Raw genomic sequence first — 23,240 nt, forward strand, 5'->3', positions numbered from 1 at the left:
CGATTTTTTCATAAAATCTGTAGATGCAGAGTACTCGTGACAATCTATGATTTTTTCAGGAGAATAGCAGAATAAATTTGTAAACTGAAAACAATGAGCACCAGAAGAATCCCGTACAGTCCTAATGAGATATAATATACATATTTTTTTATTAATACATTGTTAAAATTTTACACACACAATGTCCCCTTTTCTACATATAAAAATTGTAGCGATCTATCAATGAGTACAATTAGAGAATAACATTATAGAGAATATTAATAAAGAAAAAAAATTTGTGCAGGTGCATTTATACAATTTTATTAGCATAGAAATTAATAATTATTATCGTATATTTTTTATTAATTAACTTATCGCATATAATAATATTACAAATATATACATACAATCCATACAAATATTTATCGTTTATAATTCTTCTCTAAGTATATATTTTTTTATATCTAACTACTAAATTTGTGACAAATATCTTTGATTTCTAATTAGAATTATTTGGTTCTTCTTTTCTCGCAAAATATCTTGTAATTGTCTTTTTTTCAACGCATTTTTTTATGGGAAGTGTAGGACTCACTGCATAGAGGTGCGAGGGCCGCAAGATTTACAACATATGCAACTTTCGCGTTGAGCAGGCTGCCGCAAAGTAAATCAGTAGCTTGTTCATTCAAAATACAAAGTTTCCCGAGCGTCTTAATCAACATCTGTCAATATCGGCCAATGTACCATAATATATTGATGTTACAAAGTTTTTATTTTAAAAGCGAATCATTAATGTAAAATTTTGTAAAAATTACATAAAAAATATATAAATATAAAATGAGATATTACTATGAAGTATTTTGTAAGAAAGAAGAAAAAATCTGAAAAAAACTGAGTGATGTTTTTAAATACAAATAAAAAATATTTTTTGTCGCAAAGTTGAGAAAATAAAAAAAGATATCTTCCATATGTATACATTTAAAGAGGATCGATTAAATATTTATACAGATTGTATACATTTGTGATATTATTATATGCGACAAGGTAATTAATACAAATTATTTAATAATTATTAATTTTTTAAATTATAATCTGCTAATCTAATAAAGATGCTAGGATATTGTCAAGTCACAATAATTATATTAATTTTTTGTGCTTTACATATCTTTGGATTTATTTACTGGGAACGTATTAAAATTAAAAAATTAAACGGATATTCTGCAATCACAACCATCATCAGTTTTATCAATTATTACATGATGAAACAAAAATATTAATGTGCATAATACAATAATAGAAATTGTAAGAATATATTTTTAATTGACAGATATTTGCTTTGCGCGCTTTTTTAACAAAATTATGAATCTTGATATCTATTGGACATATTGATATCAAGAACACAGATACACTTAGATATCAAAAACAATATATGAAATTGAATGTACAATATCACGCAGCTTGCTTATCATAATAGTTGATACATTGTATTTCTACCAAAATATGCATAATAGCAAACTCACATATAAATAATATCTTTGATTTCTTATATTATATTTTTTGCATCAATATAGCCTCCATTCATTATCTCGTTGATTTAACAGTTACTGGTTTACAAAATTCTCTGGTCCCTTAAAAGCGTTTACTTGTACATAACACACACACGGATTATTAATAATTATTATTAATAATTCTACAACACTAAAAAAGACTAAAGTTCTTAACACATAAGTCAGATTTTTTGATATTTTAATTTTTCTAATAAGAGTAGCGCAATTATACATAACTTGCGCACATATAATAATCAACAAGTAAAAAATTATCGGCTATATATCTTTTTACCAATAGATATTTTTCTTCTTTAATTATTTTGTTTTTATAATTAACGATTAATGCAATAATAGAATAATTAGCATTATTCATCTGTTTCATAAGCGGGCGATGCCGGTGAGTATGTGGGACTCGTAGGAGAGTATCCCGGTACCGGTGGCGAATATGTCGGACTTGTCGGTGAATAACTTGGGCTTGTGGGCGTGTAAGTGGGACTGGTAGGTGAATACTTGGTGCTTGACGGTGAATATTGCGGACTCGTGGGTGAATACGTCGGGCTGCTGGGTGAATAGTTTGGACTACTGGGCGAATACCGGGTGCTACCGGACGCGGTGTGTTGCGGTGAGCTCGGCGAATACGACGGACTCGTGGGCGAATATGTCGGACTGGTCGGTGAGTATGTGGGGCTCGCTGGCGTGTATTGCGGCGACGTACCGGCGAACGATGGTGAGGTAGGCGAGTAACTCGGGCTTGTTGGTGAATATTTGGGACTGCTGGGGGAGTAGCTTGGACTCGCGGGCGAGTATTGCGGCGAGCTCGGTGAATAACTAGGTGAGGTGGGTGAGTACGAAGGCGAGGCAGGTGTGTAATTGGGTGAGCTAGGTGAATAACTCGGCGAAGTCGGCGAGTAACTCGGACTCGTGGGCGAGTAACTTGGACTTGTAGGCGAATAACTTGGACTTGTCGGCGAATAACTTGGACTCGTAGGCGAATAGCTCGGACTTGTGGGCGAATAACTTGGCGAGGTTGGTGAATAGCTTGGCGATGTGGGTGAATAGCTCGGGCTCGTTGGTGAATAGCTTGGCGATGTAGGTGAATAGCTTGGGCTTGTCGGTGAATAACTTGGTGAAGTAGGCGAGTAACTTGGGCTCGTTGGCGAGTAACTTGGCGATGTCGGTGAATAGCTCGGACTCGTCGGTGAATAACTTGGTGACGTCGGCGAATAGTTCGGACTGGTCGGCGAATACGTCGGGCTCGTGGGCGAATAGTTCGGGCTCGACGGTGTCATACTGGGAGATGTAGGCAGATATGCTGGCGACGTGGGAGAGTAACTGGGCGAGGCTGCGCCCGCTGGTGACATCGGGAATGGACTCATGCTCGGTCCCGGACTACCAGGACTTCCTGGTTGCGGTGAATAAGCGGAATACGCGGGCGACAATCCCGACGCATCCGATGCGCCCGACGGCGAGAAGCACGCACCTCCTGGCGTCATGCTACTACTCAAAGCTATAAAAAAGAAAAAAATATAATATTATTCATATATACATATTTCATAAAAGTTGTAATGTCAATAAATCCTTATCTTTCATATATATGTATATTTGAAAAATACATAATTTCGATTGTATCGCCTAGAATTTTAATTTCTCGCTTTCTAATTGTCTTTTGTATTGAGACTTTTGATTGTTTGTAAATGAAACTGACACTAACAATAAGCATTGAGTTTTCATAAAAATAAAGATGCGATATATCATACAAATAAGTAAATAAAGATATTTATTTATCTTTATTTTTATCCGGTAATCCTAGTGCGCATATTTATTTTCCTTCTTATCTTATTTTACAGTTATTTAAAATTTATCTGTATTTCTTTTTCTAATATCTTTCTATATCGAGATATGTCTTTATGTAAATTGGAGAAATTTTTGTCGTCGAGACTTACCCGGAGACATGCTTGATGCGCCGTAACCAGGAGTAGCTCCCATCCAAGGAGTCATTTGAGGACTCATACTATTGGATATACCAGTTACGCTGCCGAAGAACATTCCCGCTGTTCCCATACCTGCGCCAACCGCCATAGGAATTTCGATGCCAGATTTGCATTTCTCAGCATCGAGTAATAAATCGAAACATCCTAATAAAACACATAAAACCGCGATAAATATCAAAATATCGTATGTTATATATATGGAACATGTAATAAATAATTATTAACACAGGCATTATCTTGAATTTATAAATACAAATAAAAACATAATACGATATTTTTTTATGTCCTAATATTTTCTTTTTTGTATCATTGGAAAGCATATCATTCGAACTCTATCACATTTTTCGCATGCAAGAAGGACTAGTGATTATAGATTAACGATAAAAATTGCACTCGTTTGTTATTACCTGTTCCAATGCGTGGAAGTTGTCCCATTATAATGTTTTCGGATACTCCTCGCATTGGATCTACTTCCGCGTGAGATGCAGCGTCCAGTAACACGTCAACCGTTTCTTCGAAAGAGCATCTGAGAAGCAATTACATAATTATTTTCTTATTAATCTGCCATCTATATATTGAAGGGAAAATATCTTAAAAATTTTTCAAGGTTTTCGAAATACGAATTGTATTTATTGACCTCATGAGAGCGCCGGTATCCTGTCTATTGATTCCGTGACGTGTTATCGCCATAAGATGACCCTTTGCCGTCATGACGTCGCAAAGTAAAGCAAGATGTCGATAGTTAACATAAAGACCATAGAACTGCAATACTGCATTCATCTCTTTTTCTACCGACTTTCGGACGGCCTCGATACCTAGAACTTGGAATATCTCGCAGATATCGTTACTGAATGTTCGTACCGGATCTACGTCTCTTTCGCTCAATACTTTCATCAAACTTGTTCCATCGGTTTCCAAGAGCCATTCCGCAATAGCCTTAAATTCGCCCGTTTCCGTGATAACGATGCGTTTTTTAGAGTCCGTTTGTGGTAAATGCATATAAACCTTGCCAATAGCTTCAATACCCTGGAATATTAAATATTGTGATAAAAATGCTCCATGCTAAGTAATTAATTAAATGACGATTAACTAAAAATGCTAAATAAATAATATATAATATAATATTTATCGTATCATTAGTCTGATTACACCGTACCTGTAGAGTCATGTCGCTAAGCATGTTGGCCTCAATGCATCGTAGGAACATATCGTCTTCCATCTTGTCTACAGTCTCTTCCTCCGTATCCTGGAACTTGTTGTCGTCACTGTTCATTATTCGAATCCGCAGCACCAGCTTCTCGGCATTGTCATCGTTGAAAATGCAGTTCAGATCGTCGCCGAAGCCGGCATTGATTTTCTCCGCAATCTGTTCCATGGTCAGCTTCTTATCGGTCATTCGCTTCCTATCCAGCTCGATACGTAGCAACCACGGCGATATTTTGGTAGGATCGAAGTCGGGCATCTCGTAGTATACATTGACGAATTCTTGATCCTCTGCAATTACCGTGTTTTGCGGGTCCGGATCATAATATATCGCCGTGTTGGCCGTCACCTTCTTCAGTGTCGTGTGTTCTAATCGACAGAGCACGTTCTTCGCCTTCTCGGCGTCTCGCGCAGCCGCGCCCGTTAAGAATACCGTGAGCGATGGCGCTTTCGGTTTCTTGCTGATGTTGATAATCTCTTTCAACCTCGGTACACCAAGGGTGACGTTCTTTGATGATACACCAGCGAAGTGGAAAGTATTCAGGGTCATCTGAGTAGCGGGTTCGCCGAGAGACTGCGCCGCTAACGCACCCACCATTTCGCCCGGCGATACTTGAGCCTGTTGGAATCTAGTTTCGATTTCTCCGATTAACCATTCAAAGGCTTCGCTGGACAGCCTGAATTCCTCAGAAACGCATTTCGTACATAGAGTTGATCTCACCAAGCATTGAAATAATAATGTCGCGTTCTCGTTTGCCTGTTTGCTAAGTCTGTCATCCCCTGCAACGATGATACATTTATCCAGAAGATCTTTTACGCCTTGAATCACTCTCATAGGACTAAGATCGCTCGGCGCTCGCTTGTTGATGTGGAATATCTTCTGCACGTTCCAAATCATCCTCTGTAGATTGCAAGGCAACACAACCTTGGATTCGCCACTTGGGAAGATCTCCCGTAGCACAGCGCGATCTTTGTTCAACTGCTCCCACTCTCTTTCCAGCTCGGAGATCACCTCGCCGGAACCCATCATCTCTCGTACAATATCCTCATTGAATATGCGTCGTAGATATCGCTCGTTGGTCGGATCAAATTTAAATTTCTTCTCAAAAGCTTTATTGCTCATTTTGATAGTAGGCAGATTTTGGAATTCGACAGTCTCGCCGCACAGACCGTCCTCTCCGTAACGTAGCTGGATCAATTGACCAACCGAATTGCGCACGGTACCGTCGTAATGCACCATTACCGACTCCATAGCCTTTATCAAACGACGCTGAATATAACCGGTCTCGGCCGTTTTCACGGCGGTATCGATAAGACCCTCACGACCACCCATAGCGTGGAAGTAAAACTCCGACGGCGTGAGACCGGCGAGGTACGAGTTCTCGACAAAGCCACGGGACTCGGGTCCGTAGTCATCTTTGATGAAATGCGGAAGCGTTCGCTTGCGGAAACCGAAAGGTATTCGTTTACCCTCAACGTTCTGTTGACCCACACAAGCAATTACCTGAGAAATGTTGATGTTGGAACCCTTCGAGCCAGATACTACCATAGCTTTCAAATTGTTATATTCCGTCAGAGATTTCTTGGCGGAACCTCCGGTCTTGTCTCGAGCGTCGTTTAAAATTCTGTTCACCTGATTTTCGAAAGTCTGACGCAACGTGTTGCCGGGTGTGGGTTCCAATTCCATGTTGTGCGCCTTTTGAATTACCTCTATTACATCTTCTTTGGCCTTCTTGATCGCCTTTTGAATTTCCAAGTATGTCTGCGGATCGGCGATGGTGTCGCCGATACCGATCGAATGACCCTCCAGCAGCAACCAGTTATTGATGACGGTCTGAATATTGCCGTAGAAGCGTCCGCATACGTCGTGGCCGAGCTCGAGCATACAGATGTGAAGCAAAGAGCCGGCGGATGTGCCCAAGGTTTTTTTACAGAGGATACCCATTACCAGTTCCCCGTGCTCCACCATTACCTTTGTATCACCTGGTGAGATCCACTTGTATGGACCATCGTCTTCTTCGTCGGGATGTGTGCTATGCGTTCGTATCATGTTCACATTTCCCGGAATAATGAGAGAAAACAATTGTTTGCCGGTCCACAGTGGTTTCGGTTTCAGGATACACGGTTGCGGCATCTTGCCGTCCCAGCTGGGTAGGAACATGAGCAGATTCATCATCTGTTCCTTCTCGATGAATACGTCGCGCTTCGTCATCTTTCTTACAGCTGTCAGAGTATCCTGTACGATACCCATGACTGGCTTGTTTGCCTGCGGTGTAATGATTTGCCGCGGCGTTATATGAATGTTTTCAACTTCCGCACGAGTCTCCATCGATTGTGGCGCATGCAAATTCATTTCGTCTCCGTCGAAATCGGCATTGTAGGGAGACGTACAACTCAAATTCATACGGAACGTACTCCACGGTAACACTTTCACGCGATGACCCATCATTGACATTTTATGTAAAGTCGGCTGACGATTGAAGATGACAAGATCACCGTCGTGAATGTGTCGTTCCACCCGATAGCCGCATTGCAGATGTAGATCCGAAGATTTGGGATGAAAACGCAAATCGATCCTTTCACCATTGTCGCGAACTATATATTTCGCGCCAGGATATTGCGAATTGCCGCGCCTAACTAACACTTGCATCTTATCGATGTTGAATGGCGTCACGATCTCGGGGAACGTCAAGTTCTGTGCTATGCTGCGCGGCACGCCAACTTGATCGATGCGTAAGTTGGGATCAGGCGTGATAACAGTACGAGCGGAGAAGTCTACGCGCTTGCCCATCAAGTTTCCTCGAATTCTACCCTCTTTTCCTTTCAGACGGGCTTTGATCGCTTTGAGCGGTTTGCCCGACTTTTGCATTGCTCGGGGCATGCCAGGCATATCGTTGTCAACGAGTGTCGCCACGTGAAATTGTAACATCTTTATGTTCTCAAGGATCACATGTGCCGCTGCGCCTGACTGTTCGTTTCGCAGCAGCTCGTTGTTCGATTTGATGATGTCCGCCAGTTTGTGCGTCAGATCGTCCTGATTTTTGGCGGAACCGTACATAATAACTGCAGGTCTGACAGACAATGGCGGCACCGGTAATACCGTAACTATCATCCAATCTGGTCGAGCAAATTTCGGGTCCATGCCCAGAATAAAGGATTCTTCATCCTTAATATGTTTCAGAATTTCCCACGCTCTCTCAGCCGAGAGTACTATCTTTTTCTCTTGCGAATCTTCGTTTACATGCTTCCACTCCGCGGTGACGTCTAAACCGGATCGTCTGAGATTAGGTTGATATCTGCCGCAACCACCGTGACCAGGTTTTCTATCTGCCTGCGGCTGACTTTCCGTGTTCTCTTTGTTAATGTCCATTTCGTCTCCGCCTTCACAGATACTCTTGCTTTTGCATAAATCATAAACAAATGCAAGTCGCTTCCGTGGCTGTCCCTTTGTCTTCATGACAATTTCTTTGATCTTTGGATTATGCTGCAAATCGAGAGAAAAATAGCATTGATAAAAAAATAGAGATTTTTTCTTTTTTTTATCATTTAAAGTTCATTGCTCAAGTCATGGCAATTTTTTCATCAATTTTTTTGTGTGAAATGTTAAATATCATTTATTACTATATAAAATATGTAATAAAAAACAACGATTATAAAGAATTATGGATCATGTTATAGTATAAAGGAAATAAAACAATTAAGTAAAATTAAAATAAAATATTTCTAGATTTTATAAAATAAACATATTACTTATATAAAGATATCCTATATCGTAATCACTTACTGGGCTGACGAGCAGTTTGGAACAATAGAAACACACGCATCTCAGTATCTTTATAGTCTTTGTAATAAATCCTACATGAAATACTGGTTTAGCAAGATCTATATGACCAAAATGGCCAGGGCACTCTGTCATATTGCCTGCGCATGTCTGACATCTAGAATTTCTGTCAATGACCCCTTGCCTGGGATCCATGAGACCACCTAGTTTAGGGCGGCCACCTTCCATAGTTTCTGGAAATCGTATGCCACCATCTGTGACTGACATACGACGCTGTACAACACAAAAACAATCTTTTAATGATATTTTACTAAATTTAAATTTGACCTAAATACACAATATGAGTTGACTTTTATCTTTAATAGCTATATAAGAGGTATTTAAATATTGATAAACATTTATTAAAAAGTAATTTCATCTTAACAATTTTAACATACATTTTCCATATAATTTAAATAAATAATAAAATTAACATTCTTTCCTTTCTTTCATATATATATTCTTTTATTTTATTATAATGACAAATTACGTATAAATTGCTTTGTCAAACTAAATCACCTCAAAAAGATACTTATATTACAAATTACACATTTACATGACAACAGAGCATCGAATAATTTGAAAAAGTTGTACATAAAAGATATAAGTATCTTAAAAATTTTAATTGATAATTTATCGCAAGGCTATCAATAGAATAAATGTAACAATAAGATATTGCATGAACTTATTTTCAATATTTACAATATGCTTCTCTTGCCCTAATATTTCTCCAAAAACATTACAATTTCTTTACTATGTCTTTTAATAATATATTTTCAATTTTACTTTAATATTCTAAAAACAATACGTAATATACAGATACATTAATATTAGTTTCGTTTTTATGCTTTGATCTTGCAAAAACAGTGATAATTATGCATGTAATACACTCGCATTGCATAAAGTTACATGGAAGGGGGATTCCGAGTGTCGCGAGAAATACGTCCTTCATAAAAATTCACATTTCCACGAGTGTCACGAGACGCGTACAATTCACTTACTATTTCATCCGGTGAAAGGATGCCAAATTGTACGCGTTTTACTGTCCGCAAAGGCGCCTTGGAATCGGACGTAGCCATTCTGCACAATAATTTGCAACAGCTTCTCCGGACGCGTTCTGCGTCGCGACTCCTCAACAACGTTTCTTGCCGTTGGAGAGAACGTCATCGGTCATCCCTCTCTATCTCTCGGTCATGAACTAAGCAACTCTTGATTGGTCATCGCTCGACGAATGCGTTAGGCTAATATTACATTCATACGACAAAATATTTCTCGGAGTAGCGATTGGCTGTCGAATAGAGAATTTCTAGAATCTTTATCGAGATTCTAAAAATTTTCTATTAATAAAAGATTAAATAATTAATAAAATGTAATTACTAAAAATATAATTAATAAAAATATAATTAACAAAATATAATTAATAAAAGATTAAATAAAAAGATTAAGTAATTGTTCCATATTCCATAGGTTTCTTTGTGAATACATCAATAAATATTTCTGACAGCTGTTATATTTCAAAAATACCGCATAAAATATGACGGAACAATCTTAAAGGTGCGTTCGAAAATCCTATCCTGCATAGAAATCTTTGCTCCTTTTGCCCTGATTGGTTAATTAAAAGCTACTTTACCCTACGGGTAGGATTTTCGAAAGCTCCCTACTCTCTCTTTTCTGTTTTATATGTTCAGCTTTTGATAGAAATATATAAACAATAATTTTAAGTTTATAAGAAAAAAAATTTGTGCTTATACGATAACTATTATCATATTTTTAGTTATATATACATATTGTATTAAATTATTTTTTGGGAGACAAATATGGCGGTCGTACTATCGAGGTTATTGACAAATCCTTGATGTGATTACAACGGTTATCAATCGGCACCTTATCAAATGTATGCAAGGTGCGTAAGGCTCGGGCAATTAGTATGACGAGGAACGATCGTGTGTGTCAACGTTCGTGAAATATAATTTTAATATGTTAAAATTATGAGTATATTTGAGTGGAGTCGAGGGGAGAAGCGAAAATGGCAAAGATACAATGGTCCTTGGCGAAGGCGCCAAATATTCTTAAGTAAATCAATAAATTTGTACATTTATTTTTTATTGAAAATCTTGTATCTATATTTATCACTTATAAAAATGATTTTTTTTTTTTTTTGATCCATCTAATTCAATTTTTAATTTTTTATTTTTATAATTTTTTAAGAATTGTATTAAAAATTATTTTTAATTTTAGTTGTTGCTTTTCCATATAATTTTATATGGACCTCTTAATAAATATGATCTGATTTAATTTTTATCTGTAGAATCAGTTTGAAGCAAAAATGGTGGCAGTTGCAAATTGTCTTCAAATCTTTATTCTACAATGATTTTTTAAACTGGAGTTATGCTTGTGATATACTTATGGAACCTATGTTCTGGTTTGTTGAGAACTTCACTGCCTGTTTGGGTCCGGTAAGATTTTAATTAGTATTTATTCTTATACTTTATATATTATAAAATATCAATATATTGTATACTTAAAAATTATATATTTAGAATTTATAACAATATATTTTTTGCATATAAAGTTTAATATATTATAATATTGTAATATCACACAAAGTTTACCACTTTATATGAATGAACCACAGAATGCCTCACTGATTAATTAAATTTAATACAAACCTCATTATATCCACAATGTATTTACTAAGCATTGCAGCTTACAGGTATTTGTGGTAATGGTAAGCTTGTTAACTGCCAGTATCGTATATATTGCATACTATTTGGGTTTACCCTGGTGGTGGGATCGAAGTCCTTTGGTGACGATAATTCTGCTATTGGTTGGAAACTGGTTGCTGGTTAATGTCTGCTTCCATTATTACATGGGTGTGGCTGTGCCGGTGGGTTATCCGCCTCAGGGCGGCCTTATTCCAGAGGCTGTGAGTATTTGCAAAAAATGTATCAAGCCAAAGCCACCCAGAACACACCACTGTTCTGTCTGTAACAAATGCATTCTCAAGATGGATCATCATTGTCGTATCCTTATATATTTTATAAATCAATTTGAATATTACGATTATGTATTTCTTATTGATTAATTATTCTTCATAGATCAATTATTATCATTGAGAATTTATCCAGGCATTTTGTAGCATCTTGCAATAGACCTTTCTTAATCAGCATGCAGCATGGCTAAACAATTGCGTCGGCCATTATAATCATCGACACTTTTTTTTGTACATGGTTTACACTGTGATTGGTATTATGTTTATTATGATATTTGGGGTGCGACTCGCGTACGAGGAATTTTTCCCTGAGCAGGAACCGGAATTGGACGGCCATCCGGTGCGTCTCAATAATTTAGAAATAATTCCTGTGGTATGTTAACTGATTGATGAACATATGCTTTATCTATGATTTTTGAAAAGTATTAAACGTTACACTTAATTAATGCAGACGGAATCGCTGGACCATTTAAGCAAGGAGGAACTGGCAGAAATAGCGAGACAAGCAGCAGAAACCGAGGCCAGGGAATGGCAACGAAGACTGATAATTTTCGCGGGTCTGATCTGCATCGCTACGTTCACAGCGTTGGGTGCCTTGGCCTGGTGGCACGCGGGTCTAATCACTCGGGGGGAAACGAGCATCGAAGCGCGTATCAACAGCACGGAATCGCAAAAATATCGGGCCCAGGGCAAGTTCTATCAAAATCCGTACGACTTTGGGCCAAGGGAGAACTGGAAATTGTTCTTGGGAATAAAAAACAGGTTTCAAAGTTTTACTAAAATATATATTGAAATGTTAAATGTTTGTGAGAATCTTTCATTAAAATACAATTGATATTTAGAGAGCTATATAAATCATCAAGAAAGCTAATTAAACGAGAACAAAATAAGTATATTTATAAAATAATTTTATTTCTATATCATAACAGTAAATTATATATAAAATAGAATCTTTGTAAAGGAAATTGGAAATTAGTTTTGTTACAAATTTTGTGTGTGTGTGTGTGTTTAGCATACAAGTATTTTTCATCAAATATATCGAATGTTATTTTCATGTTATTATTTTTACTGTCAAACATGGCGAATATTATTCTCAAAATGTATTTCGTTTATGTGTTGTTGCAGAAGCTGGTGGCATGTTCTGTTTCCATCAAACCATGGCCCATATGGTGATGGGCTCACATGGCGAACTATTCATGATAGCAAGATTTCTTAATTTCTGAGATTCAGAAAGTCAATGTCATTAATCTCGCATTTTACAATTCATACCTTCTCGTGACTTTTCCGTTCTTATATACATTCCAATATTCTAGTCCAAACTGCAAACTGTTTTATTGCACTATCATAATTAATACAATTATAACATATATACAATTAGCTTTTCACAACCGTCGATAATTTTCTCTTGACAGGTAATAATTGGAACATAAGCAGCATGTAAAATGACTACATGTGACTTCTCTGAAATTTTAAAATTATTTTTATATATGATGAATGGATATATTATATCATAAAATGACGAGAAGTGGAAAAAAATTGTAAATGTTATAAATTCCTTAGTTCTAGATTAATTTGGCTGACTAGTCAATTTTAATTCATTAATTGAGACTTGATTTTTGAACAAGTACAATTTAATAAACAATGTTTTTTTATATCTTTCGCGTAAAAGTCTAATAGATCACAATTATTACGGCCAAACAATATTCTCAATATAGGATATATAATGGGATACTCTAGTGTAAACACCAGGTGCGTCGATGATCGCGCAACCCTGACCGAAACTGATGATACCGATCACTTGAAAGAAGCACAAATTTTTAGGATGGATAACTTGCAAAGGACCTCCGGAATCGCCCTGGCAGGAATCCTTGGTCCAACCGCCATGAGGACCACCCGCACAAACCATGCTCGGTGTGACGCCATATGGAACCTCTTTGGAACTGTTGTGCCGTATCGTGCATGCTAAATTGTCTACCAAATCCAACTGAGCCTTCTGCAATTGGTCAGTCTGCTCTCCAGCTGAAAGCACATCACTAAACTTTGTCACTACATTGGTATCCCACTTTTCTTATTAGAATTTTCAAATCATAGAAATAAAGTTCCTGATAGAAAGTCTTAAATCTTTAAATTCTCGAATTCCGTATGATACTTTTTCTTTAAAAACGTTATGATCTTGAAACTTTGTGTCTTTCAATCTTGAAAGAACTAAATTACCTACCGAATTTGGTAACACCCCAGCCGCTGATCCAGACGTTCATAGGCGCGGTATCGTACTGTATATAAAGACACGCGGGTCGTATCGATGTGCTAAACGTAACAGCATTCATGAGTTGCACCAGAGCTATGTCCGCATACATCGCGGGTGGGTTGTAATCCGGATGTCGTATCATGGTCTTAATGGCAATTGTGACACCGGGTTGCTGGTCTGTCAATCTCTGTGATTGACATAATCTCACCTTCCACAAAACGTTATATTTTGTCGATTAATAATCGTTGATTATGAATTGCAATTCAATTTAATCGAATTTGCTTTTGAAAAGGCAGTACCTATGTTTATGACTCGTAACGTTCGTGCGGCAAAATAAGAGTAAGAAAAGAAAGAACATCAAGGAAAAGAAAATTCTTAGTGAAATGTTTGTCAAGAATAAGCGTCAAGCGGACGTTATTCGTTTTCTTCAGTATGTAATTGATCTATTGGTAATCTTCAGTTCTGACGCAATCGGCCGAAGCGGATAAATCAGTCAATTCCGCAAAAATTAGCGAGATAAAGAGGTACAAAACAACAGGAAAAAGATAAACTAATCCGGTATTACCCATCAATATGCAGAAATGACGTACTTGTGAAGCAGAAAGCGAAAGTTTCGATATATAAATAATGCCGAAGAAATAGAAATAAAGCTGGAAATAAAAGAAAAAAAAATTGAAATTAATTTATGGTTGAATAACAAATGAAAAAAATTAAATTAATAATAATGAAATTATAGAAAAGATACATGTTAGCAAATTAATTTCTCTCTTGGTAAATAACTTCACAATAAACAGAAATATACTTTACTATGTGTATTAAAATGTTTTATTATATTATATTCACATATTTATATATTAAGATACTTTAATTGATATTCGCGTGGTGTTGCAAGAATATTTTGGCTTGATGGATTCCTGTCTCATAAGCTCCGTGTGTTGTCGAGTAGAAATCATCGTGCGTGGCTTCGCCGGCAAACAGTATGACTGGTAAATTCTGTCATATTAGCAAAATAAATTTCTTAATAAATTATAGACAATAGACTTCGGTTTTTAAAATTTGACTGCATAATATTGCGTTGTTTTAATAGCAGTAAAGCTTTAAAAAATTTATTGCGTGAAATTTTCTTAGAATGATGGAAGCATAAAATTTCAAATTTAAGATTAAAAAAGTTGTGCATTTTGGAACTGCCTTATCTTACCTTCTTTGTATTATTGTGCAATACTGTCGCCCAAACCGGTTCGGCTAACGTCTTAGGCGAAACGTCGTTGTCCTCACAGTTCTTCGTAATATGACTATAGCCGCCCCTCATGTACTTATTCCCGTACCATTTTGTTCTGACACATTTCCTCACCGGTGAAATATCGTGATACCGTAAATAATGCATCAACAGATTTATGCAATCCTGTGCGATTGTCCACTCCGATAAATCCTCGACGATACGCGCTCCTCGCCCACCGACCCATACTACAAGAGTGGCCGGATGATTCGGCAGGACATCGAATCCCGTGATGCCTTTGGTCCATTCTGGCAAGGACCGGTGATCGTCTCTATGCCAGAGTAATTGGAAACCTTTCACGTCGGTTTGCCACCAGGGTTCGCCAAAGTCCAAAAAGATTTTGTTAATCGTTCCGAAACCGAGATCCTCGATAGCTACGCTCAGACGATTTGGTAATAGCGGCTGAAACATATTTCGGTAATTTTCTTTCAAATAGCCGAGTGAACAGGTAACTATAACGGCGTCGGCGATAATCTGCGTCCCTTTGGAAGTCGTCACGATGACCAGAGAATCCTTCCGAGACTCGACAGAATCCCGCCAGCTAATGGTCTCCACGGGAGTGGCTAATCGCACCTTTTCCTCACTTAGATTCTCGATGAGAAGTTTCGTTAAAGAGCTGTAGCCGGACTTGAAGAGCAAATGTTCCGGTCCACCAACATACTACATGAAAATAATTCTTAGAGTACTTATATATATTATTAACACATATTGATTATAACTAAGTTTACCTTAAACTTGCCCCATAGACTCGCTGATAAATCGTCCAACGAATGGCAGCAGTTATCCACCAGGAGAAATCGTACGTTCCAATCGAATATCTCTTCCATCTTCTTCCGCGTCAGAGAATCGTTTTTTTCGCATAAATATTCTTCGAACCTACATCTCATGATTGAACCGATGGTCTCATATTTCTTTAAAGGCCATCGAGATTCACAAATATCATCAGAGACGGTTCGTAAAAGATCGTCAATCTCGTGAATCAGGTTCTCGTTCATTATTCTTCCGTCGTCGCGCAAGAAGATTCCTTCGCCGTCTGTGCCTTGAATGTTTGACAGTAAATTATTATCGAGACAATATTGCGCCAATTTGCTCTTGTCACCGTGCAAGAATTGCGCCCCGCAATCTATCCAATCGTTATTCCATGGAACAGAATGAATTCTTCCTCCAACTACATCTTGGGCTGTAAAATAATATGACAGAATAATTTGGAAAATTGTATTTGTTTTATTTTCATTTTTTGATATATATCCAGAATTATTTCTCCTTTTTTAAACTCGTATATTTTTACTTATTTAATAATTGTATGTCTCTAGAAGTGAATTAAATGCTATTAAAATTTTAACACAAATGTGCAGATGTACCTTCGAGAAGAAGATAATCCGTAAATTTTGCATCCTCTAGAGTTTTTGCCACTGCCAATCCTGCAATCCCAGCACCTACTATCACGACTCTCGTTCTCTCTGTTTTTCTCGCGTCCACTTCTATTTGCACCGCTTCATTGAAGTTGTTAACTAGTTGGTCTAAATCATTGCGCGTTCTACGTCATCCGAAGCAGTTCATCAAATCTCAGGTGAACCACCGTTTAGTCTTTTTTTCTATGATTTTAATTCTCTAATTTATATATACAAATATATATAAATACAAATACCATTCTATTATATATATAATTAATATAAGTATATTATCCATATTTGAAATATTCTTAGTGCTGTATATAATAATATAAAAACGCAAATAATAATAAATTAAATAATAATAAACGTGGATAATAAATAATTATAAAAAATATTCCTATACAATGACAGGATATCCTTTTTCCCCTCAAATTTTTTTAATTTTATCACAATTTACAATATCAAAATTTTGTATATTATCATATACAAATGTTTATACTTTGTAAATAAATGTGCTGGTTTTTGTATTATTATAAATATTCGTCTATTGCGAACATCATTAATTATACATTTATAGTTCTCCACAATCCATTCGTTAGGAGAATGTAGTAGTAGAGGATGCAGTTAGAGATGTAAATTTAACCGCCTAAGAAAAAGCATGCAATAAATATAAAAATAATTATGTAAAATTGAAACTAAAGCAACAAATTCAAGATAACGTTCGTTCCATTAAATTTAAAAATAAAGTACATGTAATTAAAATATTGACAAGTAACATAACATAATGCAATATAAAATCTTTAAACATTGATAGTGAAAATCAAACTTTACTGAACAGAGCAATTCCTTTTATACTCAATCTTATCAAAATGGAAAAATTCAGTCAAATTAGCGAAAAAATGTGAAAAAAGCTCCAACAACAAGAGAGACAAAAGAAAAACCACACTTTAGTAATTAATATTATTTTACCTTTCATAAGCAATTAATCGATGTGCTTCGCGGAAACCAGTTCCCACCGCACCATGCACAGTAGAATAATAATGATCATGTGTAGCTTCTCCAGCGAAAAGGATTACCTAATATGATAATTATATTGTTTTGTCAATGCCAATAAAGTTTCTCTTATTATTAGTTACATAAGACAGAAATACATCATAGGATAAGCTAATAATAAGAATAAAAGAACTCGAGTGTGTTATATTGAGTGTTATGATATTAAAATAAAAACTTAACAGAAGATGAAAGAATTGAATAATCTCAAATATTAATAATTAAAAATGTTTGCTTTTATGTACATACAGGTTTATTTCCATCCATCATAATTGGCTCGGCCAAATCTTTCGGTCTTACATCCATTTGTTCGGAAATCGTGCTTTGAAACATATATGAACCATGAAAATGCTCATCACTGTACCATTTGGATCTAAAGTTAAAAAGAGATATTAATATGCATCTGAGTAATATTTTTCTTCCAAATTTTCCCTAATTAGTTTTGAGAAATTACCTCAATATTTTTGTTGGCTTTACAACATCATATTTTCCGAGTGATCTTTTTAACAATAAATACAATCCATCGAACACGTCAACGTCCGATAAAGTTTCCATGTATCTCGCATTTTTTCCGACGATCCAAGCGCATAAAATATTCGGCTGGTGAACTACAGTAAGAAACGAAAACACGTCGCAAAGCCATTCGCTATTCTAAAACAAATATTTGACGAGATTAATGCATTAATGCAATAATAGTAAAAATATATTGAAAACTATTTTTATCGATAAATAAATGTTCGTCAAACTTATTAGATATGATTATATTTAAACTTACTTGACCACAAGTTTCCAGGAATTCCTTTTTGTCTTCTTTTGGCCAAATAATATCGAAGCTGGCCATATCCTCTGGCCACCATCTATATGGAAATTCAAGGAAAACCTTATTTGCTGTTCCGATATTTAATCCCTGTGATGAGGAATGACGTTAATCAATACGCTAACATTCGTCTTAGGACATATCCAATTTTATTTTACATTATCTTTGTTAATGACATTTTTATTTTACCATTATCGCGCGTTGTTTTTTCTGTGGTAGAGGAGGCACGAACATGGTAGAATGTTTCTCCTTCAAAACACCCAGAGATCCAGTGAATATAACATGCGATGCAAAATATTCGCATCCGTCTCTGGTGGTCACTGTAACATCCTCGCCAGAACTATAGTTGATAGTTGTCACAACTTTTTCGAATTCTATCTTCTCCATGACTGGCAAGTATTCGTCTGGTTGGAATCTATCTGGAATCTTTTTCTGGAATAAAATAATTAATATATTTAATGAAATAATTAATGAAAAATATGGATCTCGATAAAGATTTATTTAAATATTAATTTCATTCTTAACTACCATAAAATTTTAAGCTTTATTTATTGTTTGTAATTCTCAATTTCTTTGTTTATTTTATTCTTGAATTAATCCTATTTTTTTGTGTAAGTCAATTTTAAAAATTAATATTTTATTTCCAGCAAAATACATTTTTTATTTCATTAAAACTTTGTTTTTTTTTTTAGAAAATATTTTTTAAGAAAATGGAACGCGTTATTAAAAACTTTATTTTTATATATGTTATTACCAATAATACATCAAAGAGCGTTTTGTAACCACGGTCTTTCCAATTCAACACAGAATTGCCTTTGCATTGCCAGTATTCTGTCAAACGTTTCGCGGAAACATCGAACCATGTGTCGCTACATTCTATAGAATTTTCCATCTTTTCCATCCAAGATAAATATTCGGCAGCTCGAGCAGGACTTGCAAAAGGCTTTTCGTTAAAAATCTTATAATATCTGTAACGAATAATAATTATATTATCATTATTAATATTGATGTATATTGATATTCGATTTGTCCATAATAGAAATATTTCATTCTAGATATTAAATATTTTTTTTTTTAGATTTATTTATCTTATCTACTTGTTTTTTTTTTTTTTTTTTTTTTTTTTTTTTTTTTTTGTTATATCTTAACTAACAAAAATTATTTGAACAATGAAATTTGTTAAAATATTATAAGCAACTTTTGTTAGATAAACGTAGAAAATTTATCCTGTTTTTTTGCGATTTAAATCATGGGCGGGTAGACATTAAGCGTGATTCATCATCAACCTTGTCTTGTACTAAGTTGTGGTGGGGAGGCATTCACCAGCATTCAGCATTTACTATCACCAACAACATATGGCAATCATCTTGTCACATGAAGGAAACGTAATTTATTCCTTCAACTACAAGTGATATATTTTTGATATTTTTAAATATTTTAATCATGCAAATATAATGTATTTACATGGTCTTTACAATCTATTGCAGAACAAATCATAGTAAAAATGAAACAAAATGCTTTTAATTTTTCATAACAAACTCTTATTAATGAAATTCAGTAAGACCTAACAAAATGTTTGCAAAAAGGTAACAACAAACTCTCTCGATATTTTAGTATTAATATTATTTTAATTTTTTCCTTATTATCTCAAGAGAAAAGATATTATATTCCAATAATTTTACATATTATGAATTATAATCACTAAGGAATATATAATTTCAGAAAAATAGATCCAGAACTAGAAAAGCTAAGAAACGAAGTACAGGGACCACCAAATTTAGATACAATCATTTTGAACATTCAAAAAGTATCATCGCGCATTCACGCTGCATACTTATTCGAGCATATTGGTAAGTCTACACTGCAGCAACTATGCTTGCTGTTGAGCTCCACAGCAACAGGGAAAATCTACGATAGCTGGCAAGAATTTGCAGCACACATGGGCTTAACAATGGAGCAGATACGTGTAAGATTATCAGAAATCTGACAATTGTAATAAGTATGCATAAATACATATATGTCAAATTATGTATATATTACTATAATAATTGTGATATCATTTTATTGTTCAGTGTATAGATTACGATTTCAAAGGTCTTCAGGATCCAACATATTATGTACTTCTGACTTATGTGCAATCTCCGGAAGCAACAATGGACAAAATTTTTAATGCTTTGCAAAAGATGCAACGGCTTGATATAATAAATCAAATTAAGGATTATGTGTACAATCTAGTCGATGTTCTGTCACAATGTTCCATGAGTGAAGGTGAAGTAGACAATAGCGACAATCTTGTATTCTGGCATTAAGAAATGAATTATAAGCCTAGTCAAATTTGGATACGAACTAAAAAATATATAATAATTATATTCCACTATATTAATTATTTGTTGTGTATATTTAGAATCTGAAATAATTCAACCTGGATATCTACCAAAAGCACCATTAGTTCTGAGTCCTATTTTAATAACAAGAGAATGCGAAACCGGAATAAAAGAAAATGCATTAAGATGTACACCACGAGATATTCAGCAGAAGGTTGTTCCACTTGTAATTGCCGAAAATTTAGTAACAAAGCAAGCTTTTAAATTCAAATATTTGTCATTATACAAAATGCAATTATAATTTCTTTTTATTTCAGCATACTAAACAGAGCTATGGCTGCATAGTTATGCTAACTTTTGCGGATGATGGTTTATCAACTGCGGAGTGTATTACAAAGATATTTAGATCCAAGCAACCCCGAATCGGCGTGCTTATATTGCAAGAGCAAGAGAAAGGCGTTTACAGTCGAGCTGAGGAATTTATAGATGATTGCTTTAAACAGGTAATTTAATTTAATTTTAATTAAAGTAAAGTCTTATATATAAAATTAAAATTAAAAAATAAAGTTTTTTTAACCAAATTTATAAAGTATTAATTGTACCAATTAATATTACATCATAAATTTATCTATTTTAAGGTCGATTATATTATACCAATACTAACAAGAGGGTACATTGAGAGAATAAATAATCTTGCAAAAACATACGAACAGATATATAATAATTTGGATGAAAAATACTTGAAATACATATATTCCTTATTGAGATACGAATACGTAAAAAATCAATGTTGCAATAATCGCGTGAGGTGGGTATATAAGATATTGATAATAAACTAGTGAATAATAAATTTTTAATATAGATAAATTTTTGGTAGAATATCATTTCTATTCGTTTGGCATTAATATGAAAGAAGTAAGACGAACAAATGCCTTTGTTGATTTTTTGTTTCTTTTATCAGATGTATCGTTCCCGATAAGGATGTTTATACGGTCGTCCGAGCAAATCTACATCCCACGTTGCAAGCGTGGTTTCGCGAAAGTGATATCGATGCTTTTGTTAACAATATTCTCTTCCATAAATTTTGATATGAAAATCGACGAAAGTGCTTAGAATGTAATAAAAATTTTATAAGTGGCTTTTAATGATTCATACTTTTGTAAAACACTTCATATAGCTTATTATGGTAATATTGATATTTTTATATTAACAAAAAATAAAAGAACATTGTGTTTACCTCTTAAATGATTTTTTAATTAATCCATATTGCAATCAATTATTTAATTTTGACCAATATAATTACTCACTCTTTTATGAAATAATTCCCAAAAGATCCTGTTTCCTCTTTGAGTTTTTCCTGTGCATTATTTATAATATCAAAAAAAATCATCATAGCCTCACTGCTTTCATCCTTAGGTATTATTTCACCATTGCTGGCAGTAAAATTATGTTTGGTGGGATCAAATAGATTGGAAAATGAGTCCAACAAATTATGCTTGAAGGCCAACTCAAATACTATATTTCCGACTTCACCATGGACCCATTGAGCTCCGAGGTCCACCACATTTTCACCTGGAAAAATGAAATAGTATTTAAATTCAAAATTTTTGTAAGTGTATCCAAATTTTTAAAAATGCAAATAAAAAATTATTTTGCTTAAAAAATAGAGGTTACTTAAGAATATAATTATAGAAAGCCAAATTTTTCTTCTGATGAATTACAAATAAAAAAGAGATTATTTACCAAAGTTCACAGTATGTATTCTGCCACCAATTCTATTGTTAGCTTCCAGTATAACAAAATCATCCATTCCTTGCTGTAATAACTTGGAGGCAGCTGCAATACCAGATGCACCTGCTCCAACAATTATAGTCTTTGTTTTCTTCGACATTTTGCAGCCTCCTTGCACTAAATCTTTATAAGATTAATCTTGCACTGAATAGTTTTGCTGCAGTGATAAAGGCGTCTCTATATGCTGTCAGATGAATGATTGAAACATGAATGAGTTTAAATTGCCAAGCACAAGCCGATAACACACTAGATTGCTAAACCAATGGCTATAAGAGAGATTATGATGTTATCTCAACATTAACAAAGCACATTAGCATTGCAATCTTCTTAAATGATTTTTATAGATCAAAATTTGCGAATATGATCTCTCAAGCATAATATAAAAAAAAATGTCATATAAATAAAATTTGAATGTATAGATTCCATATACCATATACGTTTACTTCTTTTTTAATTCCGATAATTATTTTGAGTAATTTTACTATTATTTGGTTATATAAATTTAATCAATTTTATTTTAGCAAGAAATATATTATCGCAATTTTTTATTCAACATTTTATGTTCAAACTTTTAAAGCTTTTTCTGCTGAAATACGATCGTAAAATATGATATTACGAGAAACGTACTTGCTAATTTTTGGTAGGATGATAAATGCTGGCGGACACACGTAAACAAAGCACAACAAAAAATAAATTATTTAAAAAAACAATCACTTATGGAAAACATCATTGCAAATTTAACGACTTTCGTTTTTCATAGAGTGTAAGGAACTGCTATACTAATACTATACGTGTTTACGTGCATAGAGTG

General features: G+C 34.7%; 5 protein-coding genes across 12 annotated transcripts; 2 read left to right on the forward strand and 3 right to left on the reverse strand.

Annotated features, from left to right (window-relative positions):
- Positions 1–163: 163 nt before the first annotated feature.
- Positions 164–9,712, reverse strand: Rpii215 (RNA polymerase II subunit RpII215). The gene is made up of 7 exons (XM_070303820.1): positions 9,539–9,712; positions 8,502–8,771; positions 4,671–8,201; positions 4,152–4,540; positions 3,922–4,040; positions 3,467–3,658; positions 164–3,030 (listed from the first exon to the last, which is right to left on the reverse strand). The coding sequence occupies exons 1-7, from the start codon at positions 9,614–9,616 to the stop codon at positions 1,889–1,891; spliced, it is 5,721 nt and encodes a 1,906-aa protein (XP_070159921.1). The 5' UTR covers positions 9,617–9,712; the 3' UTR covers positions 164–1,888.
- Positions 9,713–10,209: 497 nt separating this feature from the next.
- Positions 10,210–14,608, forward strand: LOC138937962 (palmitoyltransferase ZDHHC16A). 5 transcript variants are annotated; one of them, XR_011447612.1, is made up of 7 exons: positions 10,215–10,610; positions 10,846–10,993; positions 11,251–11,560; positions 11,712–11,902; positions 11,981–12,291; positions 12,655–13,278; positions 13,351–14,605. XR_011447612.1 is itself a non-coding variant. In XM_070304688.1 (6 exons), the coding sequence occupies exons 1-6, from the start codon at positions 10,564–10,566 to the stop codon at positions 12,743–12,745; spliced, it is 1,065 nt and encodes a 354-aa protein (XP_070160789.1). In that variant the 5' UTR covers positions 10,210–10,563; the 3' UTR covers positions 12,746–14,608. The 5 variants fall into 5 exon arrangements, 3 of the variants coding, with proteins under 3 accessions (XP_070160789.1, XP_070160788.1, XP_070160790.1); XR_011447613.1 differs by having other exon boundaries at positions 12,655–13,531; positions 14,238–14,597; XM_070304688.1 differs by having other exon boundaries at positions 10,210–10,610; positions 11,712–11,869; positions 12,655–14,608.
- LOC138937965 (serine protease snake) lies at positions 12,389–14,404 on the reverse strand. 2 transcript variants are annotated; one of them, XM_070304693.1, is made up of 3 exons: positions 14,077–14,404; positions 13,748–13,985; positions 12,389–13,548 (listed from the first exon to the last, which is right to left on the reverse strand). In XM_070304693.1, exons 2-3 carry the CDS (start codon positions 13,917–13,919, stop codon positions 13,217–13,219), a joined length of 504 nt encoding a protein of 167 aa, XP_070160794.1. In that variant the 5' UTR covers positions 13,920–13,985; positions 14,077–14,404; the 3' UTR covers positions 12,389–13,216. The 2 variants fall into 2 exon arrangements, with proteins under 2 accessions (XP_070160794.1, XP_070160793.1); XM_070304692.1 differs by having other exon boundaries at positions 13,748–14,097.
- On the reverse strand, positions 14,593–23,232 carry LOC138937961 (uncharacterized). Of its 3 annotated transcripts, none has more exons than XM_070304685.1 (13): positions 23,057–23,232; positions 22,382–22,546; positions 21,946–22,210; positions 19,069–19,282; positions 18,504–18,746; positions 18,273–18,404; positions 17,952–18,148; positions 17,747–17,870; positions 17,417–17,523; positions 16,415–16,590; positions 15,782–16,233; positions 14,976–15,713; positions 14,593–14,770 (listed from the first exon to the last, which is right to left on the reverse strand). In XM_070304685.1, coding segments are annotated over exons 1-13 (2,943 nt in total). In that variant the 5' UTR covers positions 23,058–23,232; the 3' UTR covers positions 14,593–14,641. The 3 variants fall into 3 exon arrangements, with proteins under 3 accessions (XP_070160786.1, XP_070160787.1, XP_070160785.1); XM_070304686.1 differs by having other exon boundaries at positions 22,382–22,613; XM_070304684.1 differs by having other exon boundaries at positions 23,144–23,194.
- LOC138937964 (uncharacterized) lies at positions 19,610–21,870 on the forward strand. Its single transcript, XM_070304690.1, has 8 exons — positions 19,610–19,722; positions 19,802–19,900; positions 20,037–20,280; positions 20,387–20,582; positions 20,719–20,852; positions 20,956–21,141; positions 21,277–21,446; positions 21,600–21,870. The coding sequence occupies exons 2-8, from the start codon at positions 19,887–19,889 to the stop codon at positions 21,724–21,726; spliced, it is 1,071 nt and encodes a 356-aa protein (XP_070160791.1). The 5' UTR covers positions 19,610–19,722; positions 19,802–19,886; the 3' UTR covers positions 21,727–21,870.
- Positions 23,233–23,240: the final 8 nt, after the last annotated feature.

Source organism: Polyergus mexicanus, unplaced genomic scaffold, assembly GCF_030449975.1.
Source record: "Polyergus mexicanus isolate NDT 795.1 unplaced genomic scaffold, iyPolMexi1.0 SCAF_11, whole genome shotgun sequence".
Lineage (NCBI taxonomy): Eukaryota > Metazoa > Arthropoda > Insecta > Hymenoptera > Formicidae > Polyergus > Polyergus mexicanus.